The 26,415-nt window shown below is 33.7% G+C and overlaps 3 protein-coding genes across 15 annotated transcripts in view; 2 read left to right on the top strand and 1 right to left on the bottom strand.

Moving 5' to 3' along the window:
* Window positions 1-26,415, bottom strand: part of LOC135126848 (liprin-alpha-1) — a 200,439-nt gene that overhangs the window by 25,901 nt on the left and 148,123 nt on the right. For all 12 annotated transcript variants that reach the window (XM_064053031.1, XM_064053033.1, XM_064053029.1 and 9 more), the window contains exons 3-9: window positions 12,403-12,567; window positions 12,272-12,346; window positions 12,109-12,222; window positions 6,702-6,797; window positions 6,311-6,598; window positions 6,032-6,169; window positions 209-1,150 (exon numbers count right to left, since the gene is read on the bottom strand). In XM_064053031.1, the coding sequence (XP_063909101.1) occupies window positions 209-1,150; window positions 6,032-6,169; window positions 6,311-6,598; window positions 6,702-6,797; window positions 12,109-12,222; window positions 12,272-12,346; window positions 12,403-12,567 (1,818 nt within the window). The remainder of the gene's footprint in view (window positions 1-208; window positions 1,151-6,031; window positions 6,170-6,310; window positions 6,599-6,701; window positions 6,798-12,108; window positions 12,223-12,271; window positions 12,347-12,402; window positions 12,568-26,415) is intronic.
* LOC135127449 (phytanoyl-CoA dioxygenase, peroxisomal-like) lies at window positions 17,407-18,867 on the top strand. Its single transcript, XM_064053897.1, has 8 exons — window positions 17,407-17,501; window positions 17,560-17,676; window positions 17,731-17,842; window positions 17,893-18,060; window positions 18,113-18,256; window positions 18,311-18,445; window positions 18,501-18,638; window positions 18,694-18,867. Exons 1-8 carry the CDS (start codon window positions 17,494-17,496, stop codon window positions 18,766-18,768), a joined length of 897 nt encoding a protein of 298 aa, XP_063909967.1. The 5' UTR covers window positions 17,407-17,493; the 3' UTR covers window positions 18,769-18,867.
* Window positions 19,255-21,367, top strand: LOC135127447 (phytanoyl-CoA dioxygenase, peroxisomal-like). Of its 2 annotated transcripts, none has more exons than XM_064053895.1 (9): window positions 19,255-19,318; window positions 19,501-19,569; window positions 19,628-19,744; window positions 19,804-19,918; window positions 19,975-20,142; window positions 20,194-20,337; window positions 20,755-20,889; window positions 20,942-21,079; window positions 21,132-21,367. In XM_064053895.1, exons 2-9 carry the CDS (start codon window positions 19,562-19,564, stop codon window positions 21,204-21,206), a joined length of 900 nt encoding a protein of 299 aa, XP_063909965.1. In that variant the 5' UTR covers window positions 19,255-19,318; window positions 19,501-19,561; the 3' UTR covers window positions 21,207-21,367. The 2 variants fall into 2 exon arrangements, with proteins under 2 accessions (XP_063909965.1, XP_063909966.1); XM_064053896.1 differs by having other exon boundaries at window positions 19,318-19,346.

Genomic DNA, 26,415 nt, shown 5'->3' with positions numbered 1-26,415 from the left:
TCAGGTCTCCCAACCACGCAAATATGTCTTGAATGAGATAAACACAAAAAAATTCTCTCTCTCAGAATCGACGCAAAAACGCACATTACGCTAAACGTCACCTTTCATAAACATCAAAACAAGCATGCAAGCCCCTCGACCAGTTACTGCACCCAGCATTGCGCGGTGAATCCTTCCTACAAGCATTAGTAGCGAAAAACCCGCTCACCGTATGATACTTATGCATATAATCCCTCTGAGGAGAATGGTGCGATTTTGGAGTAGATCTACCGCTTACAGGTGGACTCTGCCGCTCGAGACTCCTCCCTCTCGCCAAGAGATTCATGTGCTCCATGCTCCCGACCCTCGACTCGAGCTCCTCCGCTCGCGCCTCCGTGTTCTGCTTCTCCTCCTGTATCAGCCTGATTTCGTTGTTGATGGCGTCAAGCTGCTCCTGCAGCATCATCGCCAGGGTCTGCGCGTCAGTGTGGCCCGACGGGGACAGCATGTCGGCCGTGCTGAAGAGGCTGTCGTTGTCGTCGCCCTCGGCGTCACTCGACACGTCGAAGGCCTGCTGGACGTTGGCCAGGACGTGTGCTTGCTGCAGCTTCTCCCACTCGTGCTCGGCCATCGAGCGCGAGCCGAACGGCAGCTTGGGGTCCTCTTCGATGGGCGTCCGGCTCTTGTTGGGCCTCCGGGGCAGGGAATGCGTGTCGAAGCTGGAATGGCTGGCGCTGCGCGAGAAGCTGTTCGGGTCGACGGCGTTGGGGGAGAGCGAGCGCGTCAAGGCGTCCGTCTGCTGGATGTTGTAGGCGATCTCCTGCTGCAGCATCTGCCTCTTCACGTTGTCGATCTCGAGGCGCGACTTCGACAGCTCCTTCATGATCTCGCCCTTCTGCGACTCGAGCTCCTCCATCATCTTGCGCGTCTTCTCGAGCTCTTGGGTTAGGTTGTTCTTTTCTTGGAGGGCGTGCATTCGTTCTTTCAGGTGGTCCTGAAGGCGGTCGTTCGACTCCGAGAGGAGCTTGTCCACGGTCGCCGAAAGGCGGGAGTTGTGTTCTTCGTTCATTTTTAGTCTTTGGTTAAGGCGCATCAGTTCAGCGTTTTTCTCGTCGAGGTTCGCCTCGAGCCGCTGGATGCGGTCCTCGGCGGAACCGTGGCGTTCTTGGGCCTGCAAAAATAATGAAAATAACGCAGTCCTGCAGATGGAAGGGTCCGGGTTTCTCTACTGACAAAATTACGAGTCATGCTCGACGGGAATTTTTGCATATGTTGAAAATAATGAAAAACAAAGGTGGTACAAGTGGTACGTGAAATTTTCTAAGATCGTTTACTAGTACAGTCGTACTTACCTTTCTATGAAATAGGTACCATAAGAAAGATTACTTAAATGTGTAAATAAAGCCAACCCAGTCTGCATAATTATATAAAGACACAAAATGGTGGGCATTTAAACAATTACAGTTAGTGTACCTTTTGACTTTATCGCCCACTCTCAGTTTTGTTTTTTGATTATAGTCTATAGTTTGGTAGATGGTGGCAACTTTCGAGAAACATTATATGTATATACAAGGTGGACTTTATAATTTGGATACTGGGTTTAGTTTCTGAGATGTCATTATGCAATCAAGATGAACAGACATGAAAAAAGCTTACACTCATAATCGATACTACTTGTAAAAGACTGGGTGATAATAAAAGAAACCAAAAAATTAGATTTGTGGTTTTACATATCGTATTATAAATCAGAAATTATAAAATGCCCAGTTCTTCATTTACCTCTAGGATTCTATTTCTTGTTTCTGCCTAAATCATCTCAACCTGCAAATCAGACCTTTGACTGATTAAACCATCTAGTATATATCAAGTGGAACATTTTTGGCAAGCATATTTATATTAATTTACAATAAAAAAGGCCACCAAAGGGGTTAAAATCTACCAATAAAATCAGATTATTTAAGAGGTCTATGATAGCAGTTTTGTTCTTTAGTATTAGTCTGGCCAAAATTAAACAGAAGTATGTCTGGAGTGGATTTGCAAAAAAGGATATTTTTTGTACACTAAATTGAACCAACTGAAGACAAAACTTGGTAATAAAAAAGGATCTCATCAATCTCAAAAGTGCCAAGGAATTTGTTTAGTATTACCTACATAGGGATGTGAGTTTAGCCACAATTTGTAGTGCGTATTTTAAGCTATCAAAATCGGTTCATTTCACCATCAAGTTTTAATGGCATAAATGAATGCAGCAAGTTAGCTGGTTTTTTTTTTAATAAAATGATAAGGCAACATTTGTTGATCAAGTTTTATGCGAATGGTACAAATTTAAAATTTCTCCAGACCTCACTAGCAAATTACTACTTAAAACTGAACCGATGTAATTTTTCCAAGACAAAACGTGGTAATTGGTACTCCTGGTAGACTAGCTGTTAATAGTTACATGATGCCGTTTCTGGCTCAGATCATCAAATGAGGTTAAAGTGAGCCAGAAACGGCATCAAGCTTCCGTTCTAGATTAGAGTATAGTTTCTAAAACTTGTCATAAAGTCCACAGAATTGAGAATTCAACTGTAATATTATGTTGACTAACGCTATATAAACATTTTCCAAGTATTAAGTACATTACACAATCCGTACCCAGTTTGCCCTTCAACGTCTGAGGGGCTGACACACCGAGCTGTACAGGACGATCCAAGTCTTGACTCCGGATAGTTGCTTAATTCGCATGGATCTCTACGCTGGGACTTTGACCAGTACCGTCCGCGCCATTATTTACCAAATGGTGATTACCCAGCCTGGATTGGTTTATTCCTCAAAATTTTATAAATTTGTCGTTGTAAATATCTTGTGTCCAACAGTTTCCGTAGTTTACGATGGCACAAGTGGCACAATTCATTTACACGTCAATTCCGTCATTACATTTTTACATAAAATGTAGTGGCCAAAGTTACATTCCTTTGGTAAATAGAACGCAGGCCATTTTTTACAATTTACATAACTTTTTTATTACCAAGTTTTGTATATACGGTTGTAAGGTATAATTAATTTTTTTCCAAAATTCTAATAACTAGAAATGCTGGTAAATCACTATTCAACGGTAATCACAATCACAAATACATCACAGAAACATATATTAACACAAAAAAGCAATAGGCAGATATTAAACGAATAGCTGTTTTCATAGTTGCTTTTGAAACATCGAATTTTAGTACAAGTTCGCACTCGTAAAGTGAAAATATACAACTATTATACTTAATACACTACATCTCAGCAGATTGTTTTTCAATTTTTATAGAACACGCTAGATTTTTACTATTAGATTGCATTTTACACTCCTATTACTGAGCTTTTGTATATGACTATAGATATTCCGTATTTTCATTTCTGGAGATATACTAATATGGAGCAGTTGGCTTTTATGGGCGACAAAAGAAAATGATCTAAATTCAAGTGATACTCAACTGTTTCTAGCATTAACCGGTTAACGTGTGCTTTCTTGTTGTTTTTTTTTTAATGTTATAAGATTGGCTTGTATTTAATTTGAATATTAAATTTCAATAGCAACATTGCAAAAATTGTTTATTGACACAAACCCAAAGAATTTTTTTTAAATCATAAAATTAAATTGATACGTTTAATTCTAATATCAATTAATTTACTTGCCAGTATATTCGCCATTTTTCTCAATAAATGGCTTCTTTTAATTTCAATTTATCTTTTAAATGCGTATTTCATATAAGGTTTAAACGAAATACCTAAATCATTTGCAGCATTTGAGATATACGCTGTCACTTTTATTTTGAATGGCTTTAGGACAATCTTTTGAAAGTTAAATATAAACCAAAAACAATTATTTACAACGTTGCTGTTGGATTTCAATTTCATAAAGTTAAGAACAAGCCTGAAGAAATAATGTGAAATATGTAAAAAAAAACAGCAGTTAATTCTAATAATCGACTTCCAGATGAATATCAATAACATTGAAACATAACTTTTTATTAGTTTATAAGCCCAGCTGCTCCATATAAAGCATCTTAAACATGCTTTTATTTAAGCTTTTTGTTATTACTGGAAAATTGAGCACTGCATTATAAAAATTACATGATCTATTATATTATTAAATCGTTAATATTGATAAAAAGAACAGTGAGGACACCATATCCATACACAGTCTGTCAAAATGTCGTGTTGAAATGTACACAATATTTCGGCATACCCTAACTGCGCCGATAAAATCTTCCATCCCAAAGAAAGAACCAAACTGCACCAACCTGAATTTTGTGAACGATTTTTTTAAATCATTAATAATATCGGGTGATTTTTAAATTTCTGTTCTAGTTAGCCGTGATGCTTACGTCAGTGGTTTTATTTACTCTGCTGGCACCAGCGCGCTAACTAAAGCAGAAATTTAAAAAATCACCCAATATTAAACAATGGATGTACACTGTGAGCCAATAATTTTAATTAAAAAATAAAATATCACATGTGCGGACCTGATGTAACGTTTTTGATGGAAGAGAAAAACAAAATTTAAGGAAAATGAAGCATTTTTAACACTATATTTTGGAAACAGATTTGAAAATTTGTTGCTGGCGTTGTCAAAACTACGATGCTAAAAAATGTGAGTACCTCTAAAATTTTGAGCAGATTAAAAAAGTTTGGTAAATCGGCGCAGTGTGGTATTTACCGAAGAATGGAATTATTTTAAAACTACTGCCTGCATTTGAATAACTTTACCATGGGCAATTCATAAAAAACACTAGACATCAGAAAATCATAGTACTTCCGTTTTCACCTAAAATAAAGAGAACTTTTATTATTTTAATTGCATAACCTTTTCACAAAAATGAAGTTTCCTCTGCGAGCAGTGTTCTAAATAGCTTTCATTAAAAAACTACATATTGTCACGAGTTACACAAAAAAGTAAAATTACGGTCAGATTGAAATGTTTACCGAAACGAAAACGTTTCCAATTGTAGAAACAATATTTAACTAATAATTTTTCATTCAACAATAATGGAGTATTGAAATTGTATTTGCTCTAAAATGGTATGCTATACATTTAAATCAATCAAATTTCCGGAAATCACATCGCTGTCAGTTTAAAAGCAATATACAGGCAATTGTCTAACGGAATTTATTAGTGTAATCTGTCTTGCCCTCTTTCTAGGCATTTTTGACTGTGATTTCAGTATTAAAAACTTGTCAGCAAAAATTTCCAGAAATTGAAACGACAAAGTTTGATATGAAAATATTCTTATTTCATTTAATAGTACCGACATAAATTTTCCTACTATAAAGAGAAGGCTATTTTATTTGAAACCGGAAGTGCTATGATTTTACGAGGTTCATAAACGGAATTTAATGCTTATTGCAGTAGTAGATATTTCAACGGATTTTGAACTTTCAGTTGGGATACAATACCCTACGCAATTACAAAATTATAGTTCAATCAAAAAACTGAAAATAAAATATGAATATAAAAAATTCTCGTCGAGCATGCTTTGTTCACACTTTGGCATGATTTTAAACAGTCGTAATTGGCGTTCGTTATCCATGCTCTACAAAACATATATCGGAACTCCAATCTTGCTGTTAAATTCAGGCAGAATTTCATTATGGTACTGATTAAAAACATGCAACATCAGCATTCAGCTTATTAGGAGGTAAAAATTCAAGTGCCCTAGTCACCCAGTGATGATAAAAAAATCATCTACAAGAAAATGGTCAATATGCTCAAGGCTCACTTGCTACGAATGTCTAAGACATATTTTTATCTAAATATACATCAAAAGCTCTATTTTGGCAACACTGACTTAGTAATCGGACAAACGAATCGTTTTAGAGCCGTTTATTTATCCCTCCGGGACGTGTTCATCCAGAAGGTAGCTCCACAACAATGAGCAACAGTTGCTCTAAAAGACGCGCTTCGGTAGTGCACAGTTAGACATAAGAAACAACTATAACGTGTTCGAGACCAATCGAAAAACGGTGCTAGATTTAATACACATTACAATTAGAAAACATTAGAAGTGAGCTGAGAGCTTCGTACCTGAGGTCTCACCTGAGTCAGCGCCTCCATGCGCTGCTTCAACTGCTCCTCCATTTCAGGTAACTTCGAATACTGGGCGAGTTTCTGCTCGGCCAATTCCAATTTCTCCTGAATTGCAGCGATCTTCTCCTCTTGCAACTGCACAACAAGTATTATTAGCAAACGTATCTGTTTTGCAAGGCCGATCTAATTATAATAACTGTTTATACAAGAGATTCTTCAAAAGCAACATTCAGTCAAAGTGGAAACTTTCGCTTGCACTTCAACCACTATAAATACCTTAAGTTGCGCTTCTTTATGCTGCAATTCCTGTTCCAGCTTCTCGTTCAAATCGTGCAGTGACGTGGATTCCCGCTGAGCATTAAGGTAACGTTTTTCTAACGTGGCAATCCGCTCTTCCTGGTCTTCCTTCTGCGCTACGTTCTCCCTCAGATCCCTTTGTAACTTGGAGTTGGCGTCTTGTGCTTTGAGGAGTTCTTTTTGTGCTTTCGCCAAGTTCTCTTCGAGTTCTCCCACGCGATTCTGCATCTCCGCTACCCGCCTTTGCCAGTTGCTAATTTCTCCAGTCTGTCAGATGCGAAATATAATTTATCGTTTAGACTTTAGCCCAGGTGCATGGAGATTTCTATAGTGTGAAAGCTTGACTTTAGTTAAGACAGATTAGACTCACTTGCTGTTCCAGCGCTGCTTGAAGGTCGGCTATCCTCGCAGCGGTGTCAGTCTCCGGTTCCACCCCGCCGTTTGTGAGCCGCGGCTTCGACGCTGCCTAAAGTCCCACAACAACATGCCACATCACAACATCTATTATTAAACATGCAACGAATTATTACTAGTTATGATTTTAGTGCGATTAACCCACTTCAATTAGTAAGAGGCTAACAGTTTACGAAATTTTTCAAGCTTATTAAAAATTATAGACAGTTCATTCAACGTTTTGTTATTTATAACGATAAACTGCTGAAATTAGGCACATCCATCTGTTATTTAATAAAATAATTAAGGCCTGTATGCACAACACCCTTCATCTCCAAAGAACTTTTGGACAAAGTTGTCGCTTCTCGCAAAATAAAAAAAAAAGTTTTATGCTATATTTTGCACACCCCTTCTGCTTGACATAAATAAAGACAATTTAAAAAAAATTACTGAAAAATTAACACAGTTTCATATTGTAAGGAATTCGATTCGGCTTATTATTAAGTTTTAATTAATTCAATTAGTTTCATATGATGAATATTCAAAACAGTTTCGTACATACTGTAAATATACGTTTAACATTTTGCAAATTATACATTATGAAGAACCGACCACGCAGTAAAAACCGCGTGGGAGGCAAAGCTGTTTTTGTATCTGTTTGCGTACATGTACTTTGGTATGAAGCTAACTTAATGTTAAAAATCCAATTTATAAATATCAGGCGGTCTCTTAAGTCTGGCTTTGGAAAATGTTAAAATGAAAAATCGTATGTCTGGCGATGGAGCAATTAATCTCTTGTCGGGTACATGATTTTGTGTTAGTTATGTGTGTTACCTAGCATCATCATAATTAAACTAAACTACAGCAGATAACTTGTTTCGCGTAAAAGCCCCAAATTTAAGTTTTTGTTGTTAATGATGATTCAATATTATTTTCTGTTCTATTGTTAAATTATATTAACGTAATAATTTTTTTTTTCATAGTGTAGAGTGAGTCAGCTATAAGGGGACCCTCGAAAATTGTTTTATTTATGAACTTACGGAATTTAGTTCGTAAAGAAAAAAGAGTTAAATCTTCTCTATTCATTACTTCATTAACATGAAATATCTAAACACATTTATTTAAAAAAAATGATACCAAAGAACTTTTACCATAAAATTGAAAAAAAATATTAAAAATTGTTATGTTTATGTTCACTAAATGTTTTTTTAGCCATTTGGTTATTTGGCGAAAAATAATGAAGTATCAATTTTTGAAAATGATCAAATTATTTCATTTATTAAGCTTTTTGAATTCAACATTTTACCAAATTTTATGTAAAGTCGTAGTAGCAAACAAAGGACATAGTCAGAAAATGACAATTACTTTTTTTAAGAAAAATCTCATTTAGTAATATTACATAGTGAAGCTAACAGAAATAAGGTTTATTACATTTTTTAAATACAAAAACTGCAAAATTTGAAAAATATATTTTTTATAAAGCAATGAATTTAGTTACGCACGTGAGCCATTATTCTTCGTTTGTAAAGTTAAAATCATGACTTTATACTAATAAATTAAAATTAGTAGAGGTTTTGGCTACTCGTACACAGATTACTTTCAAAAATTCCGCTTCATTAAATTACTCAAACACAAACATTTTTGAAAAAATGTAAAAAATTTAGGGTACTCAAAAATGGAGCACAACTCAATATTGAGTTTTCGAGAAAAAAAGATCAAAGTTACACAGGCTTATGATAAAAAAGTTGTCTTAAAATAAACAGATAAATCTAATAGATTTTCATATATTAAAAACGGTAAAAATTCCATCACCAGTTTAATAAAAAATCAAAAGAAAAAATTGTCATACCTGTTATCACTGTTATCAAAAATACGATATTAAGCTTTCAGCGATTTGAAATAAAATAATATAATATAATATAATGTACTGCACATGACGGAGCCAGTCAAAAATGAATAAGTAGTATCAAATTTAAGTCATAATGATGAGCACCACATACAATTCACGAGAAAAATACTCTCCCTTTTGAGGAGAAACGATAACGATTTCACCAAAATTTTTAAAAAGTAAACATAATTATTTTAAAATTATTTCCTGTTGTGTTGTTGGGACATAACACACTTTTTTTTTACAGAACACCCTGCCCACATATTTTAACATATTCTCATTGGCCTCTTCCTAGGCTTTAAAACCATATTGTCTTTGCCATTTATATTGAAACACCACCTGTTGATTTTGGTTAAAATTTAGCAATTGATAACAGCTTTCAGTTGATTGACAACAGTTTTTAATTAGAAAATTGTCTGAATATGAACGTTACCAAATTTGCGATTAACAAGTGCTGTTTCAATAGAAATGGCAAAGACTATAGTCTATTTTTGAACTTCTGATGTGACGTTGCCACGTTATTGTTCTGGGATTTGCACTCTCTGATAGTTATTTTCTATAAAATTATGTATTATCGATAAAGTAATTTTTAGTATTTAGCAACAAAACGTTACAATCTTTTTATGGAAAAATTATCAAGACAAAGTTTAGGTATTGATAATTACTCATTTCAAAAATACTTAACCATACACACCACATTTTTTTTTTAAATTACAAATTATGTGTAATTGTGCGGCGAAGTGTATTTGAAAAAACTCAGATATCGATATTTGAAAAATGTTACAGTTTAGCACTTTGCACAATAAAATTTAAGCATGTTTATTATCTCTTCCCCATAAAATATTTTGACACAGATTGTAAAAATAATCCTATTTTGATTTTTTTGTGAAGCCTTGTATTGCTAAAAAATTCAAAAATAACATGGCCCGTCACTTCGGAATTTCAAAAATAAAGTAACGTTATAGAGCCTGCAACGAGACCAATCAGAGTGTGTAAAATATATACGGAACTTGTTCTATAGCATGTTACACCTCAAAAAAAGAACACTTTGTACAGATGAACGTAATTTTAATGCATTTTACACAGCACTATGTATGTATACATATAATTTTAGTCATTAACTTCTTTCTCAATCTGTAATCATGAGTTAGAGTGACTCACCCTGTATAAAAAATTCTCAGAAAAAATAAATATACAATTTTTCTTTAATATTGTGTGCTACTTAAATTTTAGTTTTTCGTATTTTTCCAAATAAACTTTTAATGATAGCAACAAATAAAGTTCGTAATTACTAATTAGCAATACAATAAATAATATGTAAAACAACTGTTAAAACAAAACACGTTTTTAATTTTACAGGCTCGTAATTTTTGTACATGTACGTCAACTTGAAGTTCACTTACAAAAACAGAATATCGATTTAAATAAATAGATTAAAAAAGGTGAAAAAGTAGCCACTGTTGTCAGATTCATTCTGAACATTTTTTAAGTTTTTTGTGGTATTATAAAATAAATAATAGTGCGTCCTTTCAGATCACCCTACTACTATTCTGGTTTAAACATCAAAAGAATGTAGTTTGAGGGGTATCACTAACGCAAATTTAGTGTGCACTATGTATCATATCGTAGTACATCTGTCAAGCAAAACTTAGAAAAAATAAATCAGACGGGTCGTGTTTAATAATTGCATAATATCAATAAATTTTATTTCAAAATTCGAAACTGAATCACACTTTTTTCCACAAGTTTTTAGTTATTTTCTTCAGTCTTATATCGTTTTGTCTGCTTCACGTTGAGGATGTTCAACACTTGAAATTGCAACACAAATGACTTTTTTAATCAAATAAATACTACTGTTCCAGTCTATCTATATGAAAAGCTAATGTGACTCAGCAATTTCAGTGTATAAAACACAAATAGTGTTCAATGTAATTCTCTAGTATTAATTAACACATTAGTCTCCAGCATCCTAAATCGTGTCTACGATTTTTCTTATTTTTCGATTACGTTTCATCGGCAAATTCGTCCAAAAGTTTTTGGAGAAACTTTTTAATATTTTCTGACGTCGGTCACGTGTAACCCCATCAATTTCCATAATGAAACATGGCAATTTTTCAAGTGAAACCATTTGTTGTTACATACGAGAAAGTTAGAAGAACTCACGTTTTTAAATGAAACACCCTATATTTATAACACGTTTAAAACTTTTAAAACTCTTCCACATAATAAACTTACGTCACATGAGATGTAATCAATAATTTAGTGTTTCTAACACAACTTCACACTATCCAAAAAATAAAAATTCCAACGCAGAATAAAACAATTCCAATATAAGTTTAAGTATTTGATGGAATTTTTATGTCTTTACGTACGATATTATGAAGTTACGACGTTATAAATACTTTTTGTTTTAAAGAGCTATTTATTATTCTTTGACGGCATAGATTCAATTCCCTATTTAATAACGACCGCAAACCTACGTGATGTAATGGGAACAATTTGAGTTAAAAACATAACGGATTTATGTTTGAAATACATCATTGAAGTCATGAACTAGTGCCATTTCGAATAGCGGCATCTAAAAATACAGTGCTCATAAATACAAAATCTCGTTATTGTTAATGTCAGCGATTACGGATGGAAATAATCAGAAGAAATGTTTGGCAATAATACATGAAAAAAAAAGTTATCGCACATTCTCGTATATCAAAAATATAGTATATTAAAAACACCGTTTCTATTACATACTACACCCTAATTAAATTATGTCCATGACGAAATTTAATTTCAATAATAAGAGGGTTAAGAAAAAAAAGTATGGTATTTTTTCTTGTAACACTGTAAACTCTCTCTATTACACACTTTCGATAAGTTACATGTTGTTCATGATTGTCTATAATAGCCACAACGCAACTCAATTAATTGCTACATCTTTACAATACAATAACATTCAAACCAATTACATCTAACTTCCTTTAGGAAATTGACAATACGACAGTATCATAGTCTGAAACGGACAGTAGTTTGATATCTTTCGACAATCTATTAAAGGACTCTTAGTTAACAAAGGGTGAACTCGGGCGTATGTCCCTTTCTAAGTTAAACTCTCTTTACTTTGCCACTTACACTAAGTATGTTGACTTTGTTACAAAAATAAAGGCAGTCTCTACATTAGCAGAAAAGTATGACTACGTTCTCAAAAAGCAGCACACGCTTATTCGCGTTTAAAAATATTAAAATGAGTTTAAATTTAAGTAAAAGTTGAACGCAAGAGTACATTAAAAGTGATAAGCTACACTTATACATCTACAAAAGAGGTGAACTCGCTAAAAACTGTCAAGTTTATGAAGCCGCTCCAGAATTAAAGATAGCACGAACAAAGTTTCAGTTTTGAATAGAATTTTAATTAAGCAGAAGAAAAAAACGCCTCAAATAAACGACGTTGAAGCAGTTATGACATGCCTTTTGTGTTTCGCACGATAAAAATATTATTCACCTTATTATTAACATTTAATACTTGGTCCCCTGGTTCGACTTGTCCGTTCTCTTTGGGTTTATCTTCTACGGCAGGTACATTAGAGGGTATCACTCCTTGTTTATATTGTTGTAACTGAAAACAAGATAAATCATTTCACGAATCAAAGCTCAAAGTAACTCACCTCTTCTTTGGTTGAAGCTAATTCTTCTTCTAGACTCGAATTTCTTTCTAACGCTACTCTCAGTCTCTCTCGTACCTGAAACCGCAAACTTGTAATTTATAATACATTGTTTTCCGTGTAGTATTTGCCACCTTTTCATCTAAAGCTTTGTGATGCTCGAATAAACTTTTAAGTGCCTTCAGAACTTCCACCTCGCTTGAAACTCCTGACTGAGCGGCCGCCTGTCTTTTTACCACCGTCATCCTGAGCGACCTTTCGTGTCTTGACACAAGACATTCCAGATGCTCCAACAGTAGCTGCAAATTGTGATAGCATTTGATTAGAAAGTGGAATTGTGGTGTTCATTTCGTTATTAAATTATGTTGACGTTTGATAGAAATGGGCGAGCGACCGAGAGGATGCGACACGTAAATCGCAGCCAATAAACTTTGGATGAGCGTTCATCAATCCTCATTCAAACTTCGGACGCAGGACGCCGGTAAATAACCTGTTAAACAGCGAGAGTATTGCCGAAGTTACGTGTTTCGGTGCTACGAGCAGATGCGGCATTTAATGGAAATGTTAAATCATAGCGTTTAACTTCCTAGTGCTGATTTGATGAATGTTGTATAAACTCGGAAGTAATCTGCGAGTATAATGTCCACAGGTTATTACATGATTTTTCAAATTTTTGGTTGTTAAATTCTCTCGTTGAGTTTACTTCAAAGATTTTGAATCATGCAATAATTAGTACTGTATTAAAAAAACCATCAAGACATAATAAAAGATGAATATAGCCTTTGAATTAAGTTTTAATAAAATACGGGTGTACTGAGAACCAAGTTTAGACAAGCTTTTCAAACGTTTTAATTATAAAGAAGGCATAAAAAGTATGAAAACATGGGATGTACTGGAATTAAGTTCAGAAATTTCATCGGCGTATTATGATTAACAATAAACCCACAGGTTTTTGCAACCGATATCGTCTTTTGCTGATTAAAAATACTGTACCTTAAAAGGTCATTATTTTAATAAAGTTCAAATTACGTCACCGAAATATGTAAAAGAATAAAGAAAATTTAGTAACAAATTACTCAATCTCGTGTGCTCTTTACATTGTATTTGCAATAATCACTTTATTTTTTTAGAAAATGACAGACATTTTCTACAAAGAGTAGAATAATAAGCAATTAAAAAAATAATAATATTTTGCACATTTTAGATAATGTTTATTTGGCAAAATTTTGAGATGACGTAATAAACTTTTTGGGAGGGATAAATAGATCAGCGATTTACCGTGTTTACGGTAACCTTAAAATGTCGGCAAGATTTCAGAGTATTCGATTTTGTAATTTCTACGTTGAATAGATTTTTTATTCCCAAGCGTAAGCAAAGAAAGTTTTGTGATCGGGTCCATCGGGCGATTTGCTACTTTCAAGTTATCTCAACGTTTGATGACCCCAAGAATCCGAAAAAAATGGTCTCCCGTTGCCGTCTGTCGTCTGTACCGATTTTTATTGGACAGATCATTTCCGAAACCAGTGGACCGATTGTATCAATTTTTTTTATATATATTAGGAATATCTGGTAGATGGTAAAACGCTAACCAAAATTTGGCGAATCAAAAAATATAATCCTCTACGCGTGGTTTATGAAACTACACTGACTTTGTTTATTAGTGTGGCTCACTGGTAGCGCACTTGCTTCCAAGGTCCAGGAATTGAAGCTGACGGGTGGGATCTTATTTTATCAAATCAATAACTTTTCACCTCATTGTCCTGAAAATGTAAGAGTACAGTAATGGCGCCCCTGTCTATATTTAATTAATAATAAAATAATTATTATCATATCATATCAGCTCGCCCAAAATTATATTCGGCCCGTTTTCGACCTATTGTAGCTTAATTAATTAAATTAGTACTCTTCTCTGTTTTTAGGTGACAAAATCAATCAAATATAAACGTAAACAATCGAAGTTACGCATGTACTGAGACACTGAGAAAACATGTTTTCCCGCTGTCTGTATCAAATATATTTCATATTGTGGCGCGAGGACTGTGGGGGTGTTATTTACGTCACTAGTTTTTTTTCTTACGCTGTTATAACAAATAAAATTCGAAAAATCAAATGGCATAAGTTTTTAAAGAAAGGGTTTTTGTATTGTACTTCATTGGTGAGGGAAGTTCGAAATAACTTTGGACCATTTTTTTCCAAATATACCTAAGAAAGTAAAAAATTGATCTCATGTTATTAGACAGAACTTTCCTCGCGCCTGAATTACAGTAAAATAAATCAAATTTTTTATAGGTATACACATATATAAAAAAAATTGATACCACCGATCACAGTGTAAAAAAATGGACGATAATTTTTCCTTACGTTGTGACTGGTATTATCTTTCTTGTTATAAAAAATGTGGATTTGTATTACTTACTATAATTCAGTATAGGATGGACTCAGGATACTTCGCATATTTTGGATAGCATTTATTCGCCTAAATTTTGAGATGACCATTTTTTTTTTTTTTGGAGGAAACAAACGAATACATTTTGATTAACGATTTATCATGCCTATGATAACCTTAAAACGTTTGCAAAATTTTAGATAATACGGTTGCAGTTTTAAAATTAAAGTGCAAAATATTGTAATAGTTTTGATTGTTTTCCAAAAATCTTAATGTCTAAGGCAAAAACTCAACACAGATTCACAAACGACAAGTCCAGGAGTGTCCTACTTCATAAAATTTAAATAAAATTTACCATCAGGTAAATTTTGGTTAGAGTTTTACCATCTACACAATATTCCTAACATACATATACAATAATTTGACAACAATTGGTCCAGTAGTTTTGGAGACTACCTGTCTAATAAAAATCGACACAGACGACAGACAGACGGATACAGGACACCTCCATTGGTCAGATGGACGCAATTACAATACTTCCTTAGCTTACGCTCGAGAAGTATTAAAGGTGGATTCATAAACTACAAGTATAAACGGATTTTATTTTTATAAAATTTGCTCTGCAAAATTCTTTGATGGAGATGATTTGAGCAATTCTGGTGACGATTTACCACCTACACAATATTCCAAAAATACATATAAAATTTCAGAACAGATCTGTGACTTTAGAATCTTTAAACACGGACCGAAGATGTGTTCGGGCTCATTACGTTGTATCTTAAGTGTGTTCGGCAATTTTCATGTTCATTAAACACGGTTTGGCTAAAAACAATCTGAAAAATAGTTAGTTTTGAATAGTGAGATTTATTATCTATCACTTGTCATTTCGAAAAGGTTTCAGGCATCACTCAAATAAAGGGCATTGTTCAAAGCATGCGAATGAAGATGGTTGTAAACATTAACAAAAATGAAGACATTTTCATAAGCATTCAACTGGAGATTCATGAGGCAGCAGAAACAGCAACTGTAAGACAACTGATTCCTTCCTGGAAAACATTTTATTCGCGTACTTTCCAAACTTGGATAATTATGGTTTAAATTTACAGTCGCAAAAAATATAGTATCTAAAACGTGTATAAAATTCTTTAGAAACTTGTGACTAAAGATGCGTTTATAAAACTTGTCACATAATATACCATTATAGTTACATGTGGTATATGATTATATTAGTACACGAAAACTTCTATAGTTCATATTTATATACACATAATGTAACCAGAAAGAGGAAAGGGGTAGACTGTTAGTGAATCACACTGTATTTCAAATACTACAATTTTTGAAGCTGCTGTGCTAATTACTATTGATTAATTGATGCTAAATTTTTGTGCCATAAAAGTGAATTTAAATGGAAGCTAAATTAATTCGTATCTTATTCAACAGAATTAATCATGCACTGAAGACATCGGCAAATTATGCAACAGAAATATGGCAAAAATTCGAGAGACGCACTTCTCGTGGAATGAATGATATGACGGGACTGGTCGCCAGAATTATTTAACTTTCCACATTCCGGAATTATATTACTTGATTGGGTTTAAATTACAGCGACGTTTTAAGTTTATGCACAATTTTGCGACGCGTGAAATAAATTACTGGTTGTTTTCACTAATTACACCCGAGCTTTGTGTAATTATAAGTTCTGTATTCAATTTTACTGAAAATTTTAGCCAATTGAGACAAAAATTGTATCCTGATAATTAAGTACTTATATCTACATAGGAGTCACAACTGCAAACTATAATAAAATTTAGAAAATGATTTTTGTTCAAAAACAAGTATGATTGTTACTAATAGGATATCACTCTGAATGAATAATTCTTTACACCAGGTTTAAACATGAAAATACTCAAATATTTATTAGTCGTTCTGTTTGATTTGTTTCCTACGTTTGCACAAATCTAGTTTTACTAATATACAAAATAACGAATATCATTGATTGAAACAGAAATGATTGCAATAAATCATTGTTACGTTGTGAAATTTAATCAACTTTGTTAACTAGAAAATAAAAATCAACAAAATCAACACTAATATATAAAATTGAGCAATATTTTGGAGAGTAACCTATTCGCTTTAAAAATCTCATCAATATGTAAATATTCAAATATACATAAAGCTTTATTTTTATATCTATAAACGCATGCAAACCAATGGGTGATTACCGTCTAAAAAGCGATATTAATTGTTTTGCAGGTAAGCAAAATAACTCTTCCCACCCACCCAGACCTCAATTTTGCGGTAACAATGACTGAATCTTCGGTTATTAATTATTAATTATTTATTCGGTTATTATTTAGTATTTTCAATTCAGTTATTTATAACAAAATAGGAATTGTAATTTTTGTTAAAAAAAGTGTATTAGTTTTTGTTTGATTTTTTCAACAAAAGCTAAATGAAGCAATGTAATGAGGCGTTTTGACGAATGTGTAATTTTATATTTTTTCCAAGTTTCACGACTACGGTATGTCATCCCAATTTTGGTCTGTTTGTCTGCCTGTTATTAATGTTAAATAAAAAAAAAAATTTTATGGAAAACTATATCCTCATGTACGCAATACAACAACTTCATTTAGGACCATGAAAACAATAAAATACAATGCTTTAACTTACTTATTATCATGAGTTATCAAAAAGTTTAAACATAACAGACAATTAAATAACTCTGTACCCAAGTACTGATAAACAAAAGTAAACACTTGACGCTGTTTTAAAGTAAGCCGATAAGTTATATTTTTGCAAGTTGGAAATATTCTTGCACAGTTTGTAATAAGCTAGCAACATGGGGAAGTAAATATACTATTTTTTAATGTTTAGTTAACATTTCTTGTACTAATCTTTTTCGTAGATATAAATATACACAAGACGGTGGAATTCTAACCGAAGAACAACGCCAGTTCTACGAAGACAACGGATACATTGTGATCAGAAATAACGTTAGTCATGCTATACTGGACGAAGTTTGGTAATATTTTATTCGACGAAAAGAAAACGTGGAAATATTCAATCTCATTTTTAGTCAAAGATTTATTGATATTTGTGACGGTAAAGTGGACCCTGGTTTCATGACAGTAATGAAAGATCCCTCTTTAAAAAAGACAAACGTTAAAGGAGAATTTTTAATAAACAAGGTATTGTTGATTAAAATGTTATAACTTTTTTCAAAACCGTTGTATTTAAGATTCAAAATTTTCTCTATGATGAGGTTTTGTTTAAATATGCACGTGATGAAGCAGTAACAAACGTTATAGCCAGTATTGTTGGACCTAATGTGACTGCAGCTCATTCCATGCTCATCAATAAACCACCAAATTCTGATCCTGGTGCATCCTTGCACCCCTTACATCAAGTGAAAATCGTTATTTAATAACTATCTTGAAGACTAACTTGGAGTGTTTTAGGATCTTCATTACTTTCCATTTAGACCAGCTGAGCGAATTGCGGCTTCATGGACTGCAATGGAACGGGTCGATGAAAACAATGGATGTCTTTATGTGGTCCCAGGAAGCCATAAAGGAGAACTATACCAACACACTTATCCAGACGTATACAAAGTTCATTTCATTCAATGAGAAGTTTACCATCTTTTATTAATTCAGGGCTTCAAAAATGTACTTTATCATGGTATTCAAAACATGGATCATCTACCGAAAGTTCATGTCGTTATGGAGAAAGGTGATACAGTTTTTTTCCACCCCGTACTTTTGCATGGATCAGGTCCTAACCGCACTCAAGTATCTTTTATTAAACTTGGTATTTTTATATTAACTAAAGTTATTTTCTAATTAGGGATTTAGAAAGGCGATATCTTGTCATTACGCCGATAGTAACTGCCACTTTATCGACCTAAAAGGTACGTCCCAAGAACAAGTTTCTGCCGAAGTTGAAAAAGTGGCTGCCAAGAGAGGCTTTAAAGCCAGTTTTGAGGTACATATATACCGACCAAATTAATCGGAATAAAATTATACTTGCATTGTTGCAGGATTATTGGAAAATTAAAAGTCGTCTAGTGCGAGGCGCCCCTGGGAACTTTCAAGTTTTTGGGAGTCACCTGTGATAACACAAATTATCTTATATATAAAACAAAATTTGTTTTCAGGTATTATATTAAATAAATAGTTTTTCAATAAATCACACGATACCCTCGTCTTCATAAGTCGATTGTCATATGAAAAAAAAAAAGGTCGAGAAAATATAAAATTAGTGATTCGCCAAATGGACCCCATAATAATACTTTCTTAGCTTAGGTTAATTATGTAAAACAAGAAATTGTTTAAACATAAAAAAATTAAATAAATCACAAGAATAATAATAATCAATAAAAGTGTAGAGACGATAAATAAGATATTAACCAGTCCATGTTGTACATACAACGCAAATTAAAAAAAATGTTTTTCATTTAATTTCTTACATATCTTATTTATAAAACAACACAAAACATAAACAACAATATAAAAAATACAGCAATTAGTATAAATTGGACTAAGTGACCCTGTCAATCACTATTAACGTCATCAGCATAAAAATTATTACATTGTTCACAACGATGTTAATATAAATAATGAAAAAAAACTGATTACGTTAGTAATCTTCCTGTTACAACGCACGTAAGTAACTACTCCAACACACAAAAATGTAATTTTACAGTAATTTCATTAAATATTATTAAGTTAAATATTCTTAATTTTATTTTAAATATGTGATGGATCGAAACCAACTCCTGCAAAAAAAGCGGACCTTCATCATAATGTAATGACAGAAATTTACTAGTAGTTTGTTATTATTTTAGAGAAAAGAGATTTGTCTTCTTTGTCGACTACTTCTATATCCACATTGGAATAATTTGCAACATGGGAAAGTAAATATACGTTTTATTAATATTGTTTTCAGATTTACCGTCCAACATTTTTTTACAGATTTAGGTATACCCAAGACAGTGGAATTTTGACTGAAAAACAACGGCAATTCTACGAAGACAACGGATATATAGTGATCAAAAATAACGTCAGCAATGTTCTACTGGATAATATTCGGTAATGTTTTCGTTGACTACTAAAAGATGTGGAAATGTGTACATTTATATCGTTTTCAGGCAAAGATTTTTGGATATTTGTAATGGTAAAGTGGACACGGGTTTCATGACAATAATGAAAGATCCTTCATTAATAAAACACAAACATGTAAAAGGAGAATATCTCATACATATGGTACTGTAAATAGGTTGAATTCTTTATTCTGAATTCTTCTAACTGTTATTGTTCAGGTGCAGAATTTCCTATTTGATGAGGTTCTGTCCCAATATGCTACTGATACAGCAGTGACAGACGTTATAGCAAGTATTATTGGATCTAATGTAACCGCAGTCCAATCTATGCTTTTCAACAAACCGCCAAACTCTGATCCCGGTGCGTCGTTGCACCCACTACATCAAGTAAACTTCGTGATTTAAAAACTACATTAACCTAAATTGAGAGTTTTTCAGGATCTTCATTATTTCCCTTTTAGACCAGCTGAGCGAATGGCAGCATCCTGGACCGCAATGGAAAGAGTTGATGAGAGTAATGGATGTCTTTACGTGGTTCCAGGAAGTCATAAAGGAGACCTACACCAGCACAGTTATCCAAATGTACGTAATAGTATAAGACACAACGAACAGAGGAGTTAATACTCATTTGTTCACGCTACATAATGAAATTGTTGGCAATGTTATTCTATCAAGAATTACCGAGATATATATACAATCTTAAGGTTTACCAAGGTAATTAAACATGTAGCTAAACAACTAGGAGTAGGTGATTTAATTAATAGGTAGGTATAAAATAGACAATCCGACGGAAACGGGATATCAATTTTTACATACGCTTGCTTACCCGCGGGAAGTAAAAAAGACTATTAATTTAAACTTGGGGTATATTTATAATTCAGTATTCCCTCCATGCGAGTTGCAACAATGTTTTTTTCTAAGCCGTTCTTGAGATTTTACTCTTAGTATATGCTTCATTGCAAATACAACAAGCAGTTGTCCATTTAGGTAGTTTTTCAGGGCTTCAAAAAGGTACTATACCACGGTGTTCAGAATATGGAGCATTTACCAAAAATCCATCTTGTTATGGAGAAAGGAGACACCGTTTTTTTTCATCCCTTACTGCTACATGGGTCAGGTCCAAACAGCACTCAAGTACCTTCTGTCCCAATTTTGTACATTCATACTACAATTATTATTCTTTTAGGGGTTCAGAAAAGCAATATCTTGCCACTTTGCCAATAGTAACTGTTACTTTATTGATGTAAAAGGTACTTCCCAAGAATATGTTTCTCGAGAAATTGAAATACTAACTGCTAAACAAGGCTTTAAACTCAGCTTCGTTGTATGTACAAATGAAAACGATCAAGATACTATAATTTTCAATATAATTATAGGATTACTGGAAGTCACAATGTCGTTTAGTACGAGGCGCCCCTGGAAATCTCCAAGTTTTGGATAGCCACTTGTAGGGTTAAGCCTAGTATGAAATTTAATGCATCAAAAGGGAACATGAAAAAAAAGGTTGCAGGATGTAATTTCTTATTTTAAAATCTAATTTTAAAAATGTATGAATTCCAAAGGGTATTTTATGTTCAACTTTGGTAGCGATAAATAGACAAGTTTTAGTTAGTGTTTTATCGTCTACACGATCTTCCCAACATACATAAAATTTGAGACCAATCGGTCCGGTACTTTCAGAGATTATCTGTCTAATAAAAACTGACACAGGCAACGGACAGATAGACAGACGGAAACGCTCGGGAACTAAAAAATAATCGGAGGCGGCTCAGCGTTCCTTTTATACATATTATGGTAAAATGTTGTTACACAATTTTTATTTTTTTGCGAAAATCTATATGCCTAGGATACAGAATCAAGGCGATTTCATAGACTATAGTACACGTTATATTATTTTATAAAATGTAAATAGCATTTACAATTCAAAATTTTAAAGTGACAGCATTATATTGTTAGTAGGGATGATCAAAGTTTAAATCTACATCATACTCCTAAAATACCTGTAAAATTTGACCACAATCGGTGCAGTAGTTTAGATGATCTGTTTAATAAATAAAGGGACAGTTATGACGTTAGTTTTAAGAAATAAAATTACTAATATTATGTTTCTTCATTTTTTTTTGTACAACTTCTGTCTCTTTTGGAACTTTTGTTCCGTTGGTCAATAAAATCTATATTATTATTATTATTGTTATTATTAAAATTAGTAAATTCATTTGTCCTGTTCCCATTGATTAACTACATAACAAAAATAAGAATGTTCCTATATTGATATGTTCGTTCTGGCAAATATAAGAAATCGCTTACATTTGTTGGTAAGGATTGGACTGGATATGAGGCCGCAATTTGGATAAATATTTCTTGAATCCGTAATCAATCATTTAACATATTTCTCTTCAAAAAGGATTGAAATTTTGTAATAAAATGCAATACTTTATCTAGAACTTGAGAAGCACAGAACTTTTTGTATTATTCAATTCATTACTTTTTGCTACAATAAAAAGTAACCACAAAACACTAGTACCCCCCACCACAAGGTTTGTCAAGCATTTATGCTCTCCATAATATCATTTCACATAGTGTTAAGAAAAAAAAAGCCATACGCCACCCCGGTACGACGCCTATGGGTGGTCGAGAGCTCTCTAGTATATACGGCAATGCCGGGTTACTCATCGTCGGTGACGTGGCCAAGCAACGTTCGAAAAGCCTGGAAGCGGAAGTCGCGATGGGTATTCGAGAAAGACCTCGATCGCAAAAGTATGGGTTTAAATAGAGGCCACCTTCGGGAACGGTGATTATTATTCAGCCAGTTAAGTCAAGAGAGTCCAGTCAAGTTGCGCCGGAATTATTTTATACACAATCGCTGTATTAGTCGTGTAAATTATTATTCATCGATCAACGTAACAATATTCATAAAATTCGATTTAACAACAAAACAAGTGTTAATACTTAAAAATCCCAACACAAAAAAATTAACCCTTAAAAGTTCTGAAATTGGTCAGGAACCAGCTTTCAAACAACAGAAACGTCATTGTAATCGGTTCATCCATTTGGAAGCTACGGTGCAACAGACAAACACATACACATCATGATGATCTTAAAATGTCTGAAGTGATTATCATCAAATATAACTAACAGTCACCCCTATTAAACCACCTTTAAAAAGGAAAAAAAATCGCACTGAAATTGGTCGATCTATTTGGGAGCTATGGTGTGACAGGTAGACAGACAGACAGACAAAGAGGTCAAAGCTATAACTTTCATCGCTTTCGCGTTACAACACCCCCCTTTCTGCGTCGGGGAGTAAACAAACATTCAAACGAAACATGATCTTTTACTTGACAATAGACATGGCAACAAAGTTCAAAGCAGTTGAAGAACAAATCTTCTAGCGGTATTTACTCGGAAATGTTGTACAATGTGCTCTTAATTTTGTATTATTTTACTGAGAAAATAATTTCCATTGAGAATTAGGTCAGAGAAAAATATATTCCAATTTAAAAAACACATTTTATATTCAATCCCTGTGAATGTTGAAGAGTTTTGTTATGACTAATTTTAGAATGTTTTGGTTCAAAATGAAAAAACTCCATGATATTGTTCACATAAAAATTGGTCTAAAGTTATCTAGCCAGAACTTCCCTCGTCCCTGAAGTACATTCGAACAGATCCAGCTTCTTCGAAAAATGAAACAAAAATTGCGAATTATACTTTTTATGACAACCCCAATACGTTACAATAAAGATACGTGTGGACTGTTAAAGTACCCCCGCAGTCTGTGTGCCGGGGAGGTCGCAGTCCGCACAGCACCGACAATGTCAAATATATTTAAAACAGATAACCAAAGGGAAAAATATATTATCAGTACATGCCTAACTTCCGTTTTTTATGTTTATACGCAGAAAGATCAAGTCGTAGCAAGCTGACATGATTTGAATGATTTTGTCTCCTCAAAACAGAGGAGGAGACTAAAATTATTAATGAATCTGCAATGGGGCGAAATGTTCGAAATATTATTTTGAATAAGAAGCTGTTATTATTTTATTATTAAATACAGGCGGACGCAACATTACTCTTTCTCAAATTTTCGAAAAAATGAATCGTTCTTGATTTGATCAATAAAAAAATTGTGACCCATGACTCAATCGAAGCAGCAACCTTCGCGTTAATACTTCACCATTTTTTAAGCATGGAGCACGGGTATAAAACGTGATTATGCAATTTGGATTTTTTTGCGAAAATCGGGATGCCTAGGACTAAAAATCAAGGCAGATTCATAAATTAGAAGTATAGAAGTGTGCTACTTTAATAATAGAAAATTACATTTCTTAAAAAAAAAGCTGGAGGGACGTTATCAAATTGTTGGTGGGGATGATTAGCCAAATTTTGGTGAGCGTTTTATCATCGGCACCATAATCATATAAAATTTGACAACAATCGGTTTAGTAATTTCAAAGATTGTATGTCTAATAAGTAAAAATCGACACAGGTACATTGCTATCTGACTGCATTTTTTTCCCATTTAACGTATCAAATATGAAAAATTACAACGTTATTATATTCTATCCAACATAATGGCAATACAATAAATTTGAAACTCTAAAAATAAATATCAGTTCATGTGAAAAGTTTCAGAGGTATATATTCTCTATAATAATTCGATGGTGTTTCTTGATATTTTTTCAGCCCTCGAATATCCTCTAGCTACACTAACGATTAAATTATACACCAACTATGCTACTACTGAACAATATACCCCAACCAATAGTACAACTTGTTAAGGTCCCTCTTCAACTTTCTCGCTTTCGTAATAAAACTCAAATGTCCGTTCGCAATATAAAACAAGTGGAGAACCAAAGTGCTATTGTTATGGTAAGATTATGCGATGTATTTCATTTAAAATGTTCCACTATAAAAACAAGATGCGGCATATAATCTTGATCTTGATCCGTAGCCATTCTATTATTATAAACGATACACACAATACCCTAGAAAATCCCAAAAGCTCCCTTGTAAAATTACAAAAACGGAACTCAATTCCTTCTGTAAACTTTTTAAATGAGGCCCTGCACTGCATATTACACACTGCGATCAATGGTTCGCCAAACACGCTAGCAGATTATTTTTCCCGATAGGCATAGAGCTCCCAAATTACAGCTCCAGGTTTGTTTAAACAAAATCTTTCCGCTAGCGTTATCGCAAAACCCGCAGCCAGTACAACCAAATTCCGGAAAACTCCGGCGGCGATTGCTCGTTTTTGGAGGTCTGCAGACGAAACCGCTGAGATAAATTAATTCGGATGGAGGTGTCAGCTCTCTGGCCGCAAACAGTGGCGGATTTGCATTCAGCCACCGTGTCGTCCCACATCTTAAATACATTTTCGCAAATCTAACATGCAAAGCATGGTTAAGTGTGGGAAGGAGCAAGAGGGAAAACAACTTTGTGCCGCAGACGTGATAAAATATGTTTAATTGAATTTACACTCTTTTGCCTTCTGTTGCATATGGAATATCTTTGTGGAAAGGGCGTTTTTAAATTTAATAATGTTTTTACTTTTAAATACACTAAACCAGTTGCAAAACATGCTGGGAGATCTTCAGTTACTTTAACATACATAAAATCCTCGATTTGAATAATTTTAAAATTTTTGTAGACGTATAGATTCTGAAGAATAAATTTTAACATATTTTTTTTTGCTTAGCAGAAAAACGATAGACAGCTGAATATATTAAATTTCGTCAATATGCGATCGACATGAAATATATTGCTGCAAGTACTTTCATAACTCTGGTCGAAAGAGGAAACGCAGATGTCCTAAGAAAAGCTTCTATGATTTATTGATTGAAAGACTGGTCCGTAAAACAAAGAAAAAATTTAATGGTGCCTTAACGCGTTCTCAATTGGAAGCTTTACTCCCCACTGTATATTCACAAAGTTATACTTTTAATCTTACAGTACAAATTTAAGTTTTTTGCGTCTTATATTATTGGTACCGGGTTAATTCTTTGATTTCTGATTTAGTTACGCAAGAATTTGTTGACAGAATAAATTCGGCCGAAAAGTAGGTCGTAACTTGACATATTTTTTATTTGAATAAATTATAAAATTTCAATTAATTTAGTACGCAATTCACTTTGTTCTTAAAATGTGCATTATTGTGGCGAATTTGCAATTTGACAATATAATTTGAATATGGGTTGTCTGTGGCTGAACCGAGGTTATGTTATGTAAACAAGAATTAAACCCCTGTTGGATTTAAAACGAAGCAAATTTTAGTGGGTCGGAAGCCGCGATAAGGGTACCGGGGTTAACGTGACAACCGCACCGACGCAACACCGGAAGCCAGGATTGAGTCTTCGACGCTAGCGAAGAGGAACAACGGGAATGTTAAGAGTTCTTTTTTTTCCAAAAGAAGTGAGAAGCTGCAAGTACAAGTGCCACCGACCACTGTACCCACCAGTAAGTACCGAGTTGGGCACGTTACCGTCCGCCGCCCCTTAGCGCACGATCGTCGCCGTCTCCCCGAAATCCGAAGCAGCCCCGTCCAGTGAGGAGCCGCCGCCAAGGAGGTCGTAAGAGGACCGTGGCAGAATTTTATTCCGTTTTTTTCTGTTAGTTGCCTTATCGTAGCCGTTATAGTTTGGTGGGGCATAAAGATTG

The sequence above is a fragment of the Zophobas morio genome, unplaced genomic scaffold (assembly GCF_036711695.1).
Source record: "Zophobas morio isolate AGI-343-1 ecotype UQ-CSIRO unplaced genomic scaffold, CSIRO_AGI_Zmor_V1 ptg000011l, whole genome shotgun sequence".
NCBI lineage: Eukaryota > Metazoa > Arthropoda > Insecta > Coleoptera > Tenebrionidae > Zophobas > Zophobas morio.
This window is presented reverse-complemented; position numbering and strand designations above follow the sequence as displayed.

What these genes read in the sequence shown, in the direction of transcription:
- LOC135127449 (XM_064053897.1), top strand. An exon ending in CCTTGCACCCCTTACATCAA is followed by an intron (nt 18,061 to 18,112) that starts GTGAAAATCGTT and finishes GGAGTGTTTTAG; the next exon opens with GATCTTCATTACTTTCCATT. An exon ending in ACCAACACACTTATCCAGAC is followed by an intron (nt 18,257 to 18,310) that starts GTATACAAAGTT and finishes TTATTAATTCAG; the next exon opens with GGCTTCAAAAATGTACTTTA.
- LOC135127447 (XM_064053895.1), top strand. An exon ending in GTTCTACTGGATAATATTCG is followed by an intron (nt 19,745 to 19,803) that starts GTAATGTTTTCG and finishes TATCGTTTTCAG; the next exon opens with GCAAAGATTTTTGGATATTT. An exon ending in GCTTTAAACTCAGCTTCGTT is followed by an intron (nt 21,080 to 21,131) that starts GTATGTACAAAT and finishes ATATAATTATAG; the next exon opens with GATTACTGGAAGTCACAATG.